General features: G+C 48.8%; 1 protein-coding gene across 1 annotated transcript; it reads left to right on the top strand.

The window, feature by feature from the left end:
* The first annotated feature begins 418 nt into the window (after window positions 1-418).
* LOC120978485 (probable peptidyl-tRNA hydrolase 2) lies at window positions 419-8,903 on the top strand. Its single transcript, XM_040406637.1, has 7 exons — window positions 419-549; window positions 4,939-5,056; window positions 5,166-5,243; window positions 6,041-6,115; window positions 6,813-6,910; window positions 7,695-7,809; window positions 7,890-8,903. The coding sequence occupies exons 2-7, from the start codon at window positions 4,943-4,945 to the stop codon at window positions 7,977-7,979; spliced, it is 570 nt and encodes a 189-aa protein (XP_040262571.1). The 5' UTR covers window positions 419-549; window positions 4,939-4,942; the 3' UTR covers window positions 7,980-8,903.
* Window positions 8,904-9,378: the final 475 nt, after the last annotated feature.

The following is a 9,378-nucleotide window of genomic DNA, read 5'->3' as shown; positions in this document are numbered from 1 at the left end:
TTTTCAGAGATTTTTATACTGATGACCTTTCCTCTGGATAGGTCATCAGTATTTTATCAGTGGGGGTCTGCACTTGGGACCCCCCCCCAATCAGCTGTTTTCCTATAGACAATTTCTATAAATTGGCAAATATATGGATAGGTTGTCCATATCCTCATTATGGAGGGCCCTGGTTGGGTATAATGAAGGATTCTTGTCACATTGGCTCCTTGAAGTCATATTATACCCAAGATATTAGTGAACCTCACTCATCACAAGACCATTACACTTCTATAAGTGTAATTCACACTCTGCCCGCTAGTGGCCGCTCTTTATACGCTTGGAGATTTCCCTGAGAGGAAGCACTCCCCGCCGGCCACCAGAGGGCTCCCCTGCGTTTACAGTAAACAGCTCTATGGTCATCAGCTTCCTTTAGCGTTTCCGGTCACATGATCCTTCTGTCTCTGCGGTGTGAGGTGAATGAGAGGAGTGGGCACCGGCAGCTGGAGGTTTCTGGGGCTGAAGAGGCGTCTTGTTTTTGTGTGGAGGAATCCTTAGAGGCGACAGGAGGTGAGGAGCCGTTGATGCCAGCTGCTGGCAGAGTTCTGTGAGGTCTGTTTGCTGCATTTGCAGGGCATGTGGTGCTCCGCATAGGTTAGCATTGTTAGCTGTAGTCGAGAAGGTAATGGAAGCTGTAGAGATGTCATGTCCTTAGCAACCATCATTGCTATGGACTTGGGTGGTCTCCTAGTTAAAAAGGGCTAAAGATATGTCCTACAGAGCCCATGGTAACTGTCTCCTGATCTTGGTTACAGGAGTTCTGATCTCTGTACCTGGGGGGGAAAAGTCCTGATCTCGATTACTGAAGGGGGTGGGGGGTCCTGATTTTGGTTACTAGGGGGGTCCTGATTTTGGTTACTAGGGGGGTCCTGATTTTGGTTACTAGGGGGGTCCTGATTTTTGTTACTGGGGAATTGGTCCTGATTTTGGTTACTGGGGGGTTGGTCCTGATTTTGGTTACTGGGGGTGGAAGGTCCTGATCTCGGTTACTGGGGGGGGGGGGGGGGGGGGGGGTAGGTCCTGATCTTGGTTACTGGGGGTGGAAGGTCCTGATCTCGGTTACTGGGGGGGGAGGTCCTGATCTCGGTTTCTGGGGGGGGAGGTCCTGATCTCGGTTACTGGGGGGGGGGGGGGTCCTGATCTCGGTTACTGGGGGGGGGGGTCCTGATCTCGGTTACTGGGGGGAGTCCTGATCTCGGTTACTGGGGGGAGGTCCTGATCTCGGTTACTGGGGGGAGGTCCTGATCTCGGTTACTGGGGGGAGGTCCTGATCTCGGTTACTGGGGGGAGGTCCTGATCTCGGTTACTGGGGGGAGGTCCTGATCTCAGTTACTAGTGGGGGGGGGGGGCCTGATCTCGGTTTCTGGGGGGGGGGTCCTGATCTCGGTTTCTGGAAGGGAGGTCCTGATCTTGATTACTGAAGGGGGTGGGGGTCTTGATTTTGGTTACTGGGGGTGGGGGGTCCTGATCTCGGTTACTTTGGGGAGGAAGGTCCTGATCTCGGTTACTTTGGGGAGGAAGGTCCTGATCTCGGTTACTTTGGGGAGGAAGGTCCTGATCTCGGTTACTTTGGGGAGGAAGGTCCTGATCTCGGTTACTTTGGGGAGGAAGGTCCTGATCTCGGTTACTTTGGGGAGGAAGGTCCTGATCTCGGTTACTTTGGGGAGGAAGGTCCTGATCTCGGTTACTTTGGGGAGGAAGGTCCTGATCTCGGTTACTTGGGGGAGGAAGGTCCTGATCTCGGTTACTTTGGGGAGGAAGGTCCTGATCTCGGTTACTTTGGGGAGGAAGGTCCTGATCTCGGTTACTTTGGGGAGGAAGGTCCTGATCTCGGTTACTTTGGGGAGGAAGGTCCTGATCTCGGTTACTTGGGGGAGGAAGGTCCTGGTCTCGGTTACTTGGGGGAGGAAGGTCCTGGTCTCGGTTACTTGGGGGAGGAAGGTCCTGATCTCGGTTACTTGGTGGGAGGAAGGTCCTGAGGTCCTGATCTCGGTTACTTGGGGAGGAAGGTCCTGGTTTCAGTTACTTGGGGTTTGAAGGTCCTGATGGGAAGGTCCTGATCTGTTACTGGGGGGGGGGGGGGGGAAGGTCCTGATCTCTGTTACTGGGGAGGGGAGTTCCTGATCGCTGTTACTGGGGGGGGAGGTCCTGATCTCTGTTACTGGGGGGGGGGGGAGGTCCTGATCTCGGTGACTGGGGGGGGGGAGGTCCTGATTTTTGTTACTGAAGGGGGTGGGGGTCTTGATTTTGGTTACTGGGGGTGGGGGGTCCTGATCTCGGTTACTTGGGGGGAGGAAGGTCCTGATCTCGGTTACTTGGGGAGGAAGGTCCTGGTTTCAGTTACTTGGGGTTTGAAGGTCCTGATCTCTGTTACTGGGGGGGGAGGTCCTGATCTCTGTTACTGGGGAGGGGAGGTCCTGATCTCTGTTACTGGGGGGGGGAGGTCCTGATCTCTGTTACTGGGGGGGGGAGGTCCTGATCTCTGTTACTGGGGGGGGAGGTCCTGATCTCTGTTACTGGGGGGGGGGTGAGGTCCTGATCTCTGTTACTGGGGGGGGGGGGGGGGGGGTGAGGTCCTGATCTCGGTTACTTGGGGGAGGAAGGTCCTGGTCTCGGTTACTTGGGGGAGGAAGGTCCTGGTCTCGGTTACTTGGGGGAGGAAGGTCCTGGTCTCGGTTACTTGGGGGAGGAAGGTCCTGGTCTCGGTTACTTGGGGGGGGGGGGGCCCAAAATGGAGCTAGTAACAGGAATGTGAGCACTTGGCTGTTTCCAACACCCTAATGCATTGCTCTGCAGCCAGGAATGGGCCCTTAGGGCCTCTAGATGTCAATAAATCAGCAGAGAAGGAAGAAGGAGCCACTGAGGCAATAAATCTTACATGGCCTTTGACGGACCCTGGTTGTTTGGGCTCCTGTTGTACAGATATAGCGAGTGTTAAATACACAGATGCAACCCAGTGTATGGAGCAGTGTAATCTGCTGCACCTCTCCTTTGCTGTAGCCCGATAACGTCCCAGTTGCTGCAAAATGGACACACTTTTAGCCTCCAACGGCTAGTGATGCCCCATGGATATGCTCAGTTCGTATGCCGGGAGCGTTTTTGACGTACATGCAGTGCCGATGTCATAAACTTGATGAAAACCCAGACTTAACAGGGTTTTCTGGTTTAAAAAAACATTATCATATACAGTCAGGTCCATAAATATTGGGACATGGACACAAGTCTAACATTTTTGCCTCTATACACCACCACAATGGATTTGAAATGAAACGAACAAGATGTGCTTTACCTGCAGACTGTCAGCTTTAATTTGAGGGGATTTACATCAAATCAGGTGAACGGTGCAGGAATTACAACAGTTTGCATATGTGCCTCCCACTTGTTAAGGGACTAAAAGTAATGGGACAATTGGCTTCTCAGCTGTTCCATGGCCAGGTGTGTGTTATTCCCTCACTATCCCAATTACAATGAGCAGATAAAAGGTCCAGAGGTCATTTCCAGTCTGCTATTTGCATTTGGAATCTGTTGCTGTCAACTCTCAAGATGAGATCCAAAGAGCTGTCACTATCAGTGAAGCAAGCCATCATTAGGCTGAAAAAACACAACAAACCCATCAGAGAGATAGCAAAAACATTAGGCCTGGCCAAAACAACTGTTTGGAACATCCTTAAAAAGAAGGAACGCACCGGTGAGCTCAGCAACACCAAAAGGACCCGGAAGACCACGGAAAACAACTGTGGTGGATGACCGAAGAATTCTTTCCCTGGTGAAGAAAACACCCTTCACAACAGTTGTCCAGATCAAGAACACTCTCCAGGAGGTAGGTGTATGTGTGTCAAAGTCAACAATCAGGAGAAGACTTCACCAGAGTGAATACAGAGGGTTCACCACAAGATGTAAACCATTGGTGAGCCTCAAAAACAGGAAGGCCAGATTAGAGTTTGCCAAACAACATCTAAAAAAGCCTTCACCGTTCTGGAACAACATCCTATGGACAGATGAGACCAAGATCAACTTGTACCAGAGTGATGGGAAGAGAAGAGTATGGAGAAGGAAAGGAACTGCTCATGGTCCTAAGCATACCACCTCATCAGTGAAGCATGGTGGTGGTAGTGTCATGGCGTGGGCATGTATGGCTGCCAATGGAACTGCTTCTCTTGTATTTATTGATGATGTGACTGCTGACAAAAGCAGCAGGATGAATTCTGAAGTGTTTCGGGCAATATTATCTGCTCATATTCAGCCGAATGCTTCAGAACTCATTGGACGGCGCTTCACAGTGCAGATGGACAATGACCCAAAGCATACTGCAAAAGCAACCAAAGAGTTTTTTAAGGGAAAGAAGTGGAATGCTCTGCAATGGCCGAGTCAATCACCGGACCTGAATCCGATTGAGCTGCATTTCACTTGCTAGAGACAAAACTGAAGGGAAAATGCCCCAAGAACAAGCAGGAACTGAAGACAGTGGCAGTAGAGGCCTGGCAGAGCATCACCAGGGATGAAACCCAGCGTCTGGTGATGTCTATGCGTTCCAGACTTCAGGCTGTAATTGACTGCAAAGGATTTGCAACCAAGTATTAAAAAGTGAAAGTTTGATTTATGATTATTATGTCCCATTACTTTTGGTCCCTTAACAAGTGGGAGGCACCATTTTATCCCATTCTGCCCCAATAAAAATGGTTCCCTATTAAATAGAGAGTGGTCTCCCATTCACACGAGGAGGGTCTGGCCTCTCTATACATTACACAGACAGTCCTTCATTTGTAATGCTTAATTTCTCCTGTGGTGGCGCTGCAGGGTAAAGCAGACAGGCCCTTTTTAATTGTGAGATTATGGGATGTGCAAATGGTCTGGATCTCAGATCATTGTAGAGATGAATCCATCTTCTTTCCCTTCTAGTATAATGGACACATGTGAGCAGGAAGCGGCTGATGTGGCCCAGGAAGACCCCGAGGTGAACGCACAGTATTTACAGCAGCTCAAGGACCTGGATATTCCTGAAGATGAAGCCAGGAAGGTAAACCGTCCCCCTCTAGAAGTGACCATAAAAAACATCACGTGTCAAAAGGATCACCCCCATCATTTGCATTGTAGACTGTGATAACATTTTACCTTTTTTCACGCAGGCACTTATTCTTACTGGGAATGTATCAGCCGAAGAAGCTGCGATATTTTACTTTGACAGTTTAGAAAATCAGAATCCGGTAAGTGACTTTTAAAGGGGTTTTCTGGGCTACAGCTATGAGGTTTGGTCACTTGAATGGGTCCGGAGATACGGAACGGAAGCACTACGGAGTGCTTCCGTGGGGTTTCGTCCCATACTTCCGTTCCGCAAAAAGATAGAATATGTTCTATCTTTTTGCGGAACGGCCGGATCACGGACCCATTAAAGTGAATGGGTCCGCGATCTGCTGCCACACAGACTGTGTTTGTGCATTGCGGGCCGCAGCACGGCCACGGGGTGCACACGTTCGTGTGCAGGGGGCCTAAGGCTGCGGTGCTACTGTGAGCACCGCTGCCTTCTCAAACAGCCGATCGACGGGGGTCCTGGGTGCCAGATCCCCACCGATCAAATACTGTTGACCTATCCAGAGCAAAGGTCTTCAGTTAAATACTCTCAGTAAACCCATTCAATGCTGCTCAGGTCCCGTTTGAGGGAAAGTACAGGTCATCGATATCTGTAGCCCAGAAAACCCCTGTAAATCAAGCTGGGAAACTTTCAAAGGGGTGTTCCAGGTTTTATGATTGTCTGTTCTTGGGGTAGGCCGTCAGTACTGCCCGTGTCTTGGAGGTTGTGTCTAGTACTGCAGTTCAGTGACATGAATAAGGCTGAGCTGCAGTACCAGACCCGGCCACTCACTGGGATGGTGCTGTATCTTTGAGCCAGGATAGTGACCCCCATTGGTAGACGTGGCAGCCATTATAACTGAATTACTTTATCTTCTTTGGAGACTCTTGATAAAATCCATCCGTTGCTAATCCCGTTCTGATTTCCGTTTAGGACACAGATGATGACGACACTTTTCACAAGATGGTGTTTGTGGTGAACATGGAGCTGTCTATGGGTGTAGGGAAGGTAAGACAGAAATGTGGTAGAATAGAGTCTCTCTCGATAATAAACCAACACCAGTAACATGGTAATACTGTCCTATGTGGCGGCCAGAAGTGATCGGGAGTTCCGGAAACAGTAGCAAAGTCTGCGCGACTGTTTTGTAACCCCTGTCCACCACATAGGACAGTATGAAAATACCCCTTTAAATGAAGTGGTATTCCAGTAAGAACAGTTTATCCCCTATCAACTGGTTAGGGGGGATGACTGTTAGATTGGTGGGGTTATGATGGTTGGCACCCCCACCATTCACAACAAGTTCTGCACCCCCTGTTTTGAAGGGAGCCCTGGTTGAGCAGGGTACTTTCAGACCCTCACCAGTCTAACAGTTATCCCCTGTGGATAGGAGATACCTTTTTCCCAGTCAGCAGATTTGTACCTATGAAACTGGATGTGCGCATCTGTGTTGGTCCCATGTTCATATGTGCCCGCATTGCTGAGAAAAATGATGCTTTAATATATGCAAATGAGCCTCTAGGAGCAACGGGGGCGTTGCCATTACACCTAGAGGCTCAGCTCTCTCTGCAACTGCTGCGCCCTCTGCACTTTGACAGGGCCAGGCAGTGAAAACATCATAATGTCTGGCCCTGTCAAAGTGTATGACATGAATACAGTGTTAGTAGCAGCACTGAGGTGTTAACCCAGGTACACTGTCTCTCCTCAGATTGCTGCTCAGGTCGGACATGGAGCAGTTGGCTTATATCAGCTCTTGTTAACAGACTCCAAGAGCAAGGAGATGGCGGAGAAATGGGATGAATATGGGTAAGTCTGGATGGTGCTCGTTTACTCATCACACATGGGCATGTTGTGTCCTAAATGGGTTCATCTGTGAGCATATAAAGTGTCTACAGCAGTATCAATCAGCAGAATAGTGAGTGCAGCTCTGGAGTATAATACAGGATGTAACTCAGGATCAGTACAGGATAAGTAATGTAATGTATGTACACAGTGACTGCACCAGCAGAATAGTGAGTGCAGCTCTGGAGTATAATACAGGAGGTAACTCAGGATCAGTACAGGATAAGTAATGTAATGTATGTACACAGTGACTGCACCAGCAGAATAGTGAGTGCAGCTCTGGGTATAATACAGGATGTAACTCAGGATCAGTACAGGATAAGTAATGTATGTACACAGTGACTCCACCAGCAGAATAGTGAGTGCAGCTCTGGAGTATAATACAGGAGGTAACTCAGGATCAGTACAGGATAAGTAATGTAATGTATGTACACAGTGACTGCACCAGCAGAATAGTGAGTGCAGCTCTGGGTATAATACAGGAGGTAACTCAGGATCAGTACAGGATAAGTAATGTATGTACACAGTGACTCCACCAGCAGAATAGTGAGTGCAGCTCTGGAGTATAATACAGGATGTAACTCAGGATCAGTACAGGATAAGTAATGTAATGTATGTACACAGTGACTTATGTAGATTAACTCTGTGTAAATGATGAAATGGTGCAGCAGGGTGGACACACTGTAAATCTACCCTCTTTGGTCTCCTTTGATTTATATTCCTTGTCTGTCCCTTTGTGTCTCTAAAGAGCTAAGAAGGTCGTCCTTCAGGGCGCCAGTACTTCTCATCTGCTGGAGTTACAAGCTTTGGCGTTAAGTTTGGATTTACCAACATACCTGGTGCAGGATGCAGGCAGGACACAGGTAAGTCACTTATTGTCTTGAAAGGGAATATCTGCTCCGGTACTGACTGCCGGGCCACTGAAGTCTCATCCTGTTGCCAGATTGCAGTCGGTTCACGCACTGTTCTCGCCATCATGGGTGAAGAAGAAATGGTGAATAAAGTGACGGGCAAGCTGAAACTGCTGAACTGAGGTGAGCAAGACAGGAAGAAGGCATCAAAGTGCCGGTGATGGAGGGACAGCTGATGAGACATCCCAGGCACGTCCTCCACACACCATGGAACACTTCGGTGCAGAGGGAGAAGAATAGAGAACAAGATGTGTGCAAATCATGTTCCAGAGCCATCGCCAGCCAATGAGGGAAGGAGACACAGAGTCTTCACATACACAATGCACACTAGTTGGTGATAGAAGTAGGTACCTAGAGCTGCTGGCATCACACAGCGCTAGAATGCTGACCAATCCGACAATGCTTTCATATAGATCGCCATGCACTGTACGGTGAGGAATCTTCTTTTAAAGGCGTTCTCTCACCATTGCTTATTCATTGTACAGATCATAAAAATGAAGCACATTTACATGCTGTAGAAAACTGATCCAGTGATTTATTTATGGCATAACCTGGTGTGCACAGTGTATAGCAGTGTACACATCCCCCTAAACACCTGAGTGCTGGTGGTCACACAAGCTCAGTCACTGTCCCCTCAGCCAGGTCTCTCCATAGCAGCCACTAGAAAAATCTTTCTGCCCTGCTCCTTAGGGAAGGAGCAGAATCTCTGCAGTAGCTTGACAGTACAGCTGATAGGAATACTTCTGCAGGTTAAGGAAGAAGGAATTATTATGCCAGCTTCCAGAGGGGGGAGGAGACTGATTCTGTCCTAAAGGTGACACTCAATAGCAAAAAATTATGGAAAAGGTATTTTATATACTGGAAACACTGCACAATATTTTAAAACTGCTATTACCAGCCTTTTAGTATGAAGATGATCCATTGAAAAATAACTTTAAAGGGCATCTGTCAGCAGTTCTGTCCCTATGACACTGGCTGACCTGTTACATGTGCACTTGGCAGCTGAAGGCATCTGTGTTGGTCCCATGTTCCTATGTGCCCTCAATGCCGAGAAAGATGATGTTTTAATATATGCAAATGAGCCTCTAGGAGCACTTTGACAGGACCAGGCAGTGAAAACATCTTCAAGCCTGGTCCTGTCAAAGTGGAGAGGTTGTGGCAGTTGCAGAAAGAGCTGTGCTTTTCTCAGCACTGCGGGCACATAGGAACATGGGACCAACACAGATGCCTTTAGCTGCCAAGTGCACATGTAACAGGTCAGCCAGTGTCATAGGTACAAAACTGCTGATAGATGCCCTTTTAAAGGGGTTCTGCGGTTCTTTAAGGGCTCTTTCACACTTGCGTTGTCCGGATCCGGCGTGTACTCCATTTGCCGGAGGTGCCCGCCGGATCCGTAACACCGCAAGTGAACTGAAAGCATTTGAAGACGGATCCGTCTTCAAAATGCGTTCAGTGTTACTATGGCACCCAGGACGCTATTAAAGTCCTGGTTGCCATAGTAGTAGTGGGTAGCAGGGGAGC

This window comes from Bufo bufo, chromosome 9 (assembly GCF_905171765.1).
Source record: "Bufo bufo chromosome 9, aBufBuf1.1, whole genome shotgun sequence".
NCBI classification, from domain to species: domain Eukaryota; kingdom Metazoa; phylum Chordata; class Amphibia; order Anura; family Bufonidae; genus Bufo; species Bufo bufo.
Note: the sequence above shows the minus strand (reverse complement) of the source record. Positions and strands in the feature narration are given on the sequence as shown.

Coding starts and splice junctions, on each gene's coding strand:
- LOC120978485 (XM_040406637.1), top strand. CDS start 4,943: ATGGACACATGTGAGCAGGAAGCGGCTGATGTGGCCCAGGAAGACCCC. Junction 5,057..5,165: donor CTGAAGATGAAGCCAGGAAG/GTAAACCGTCCC, acceptor TTTTTCACGCAG/GCACTTATTCTTACTGGGAA. Junction 6,911..7,694: donor GAGAAATGGGATGAATATGG/GTAAGTCTGGAT, acceptor GTGTCTCTAAAG/AGCTAAGAAGGTCGTCCTTC.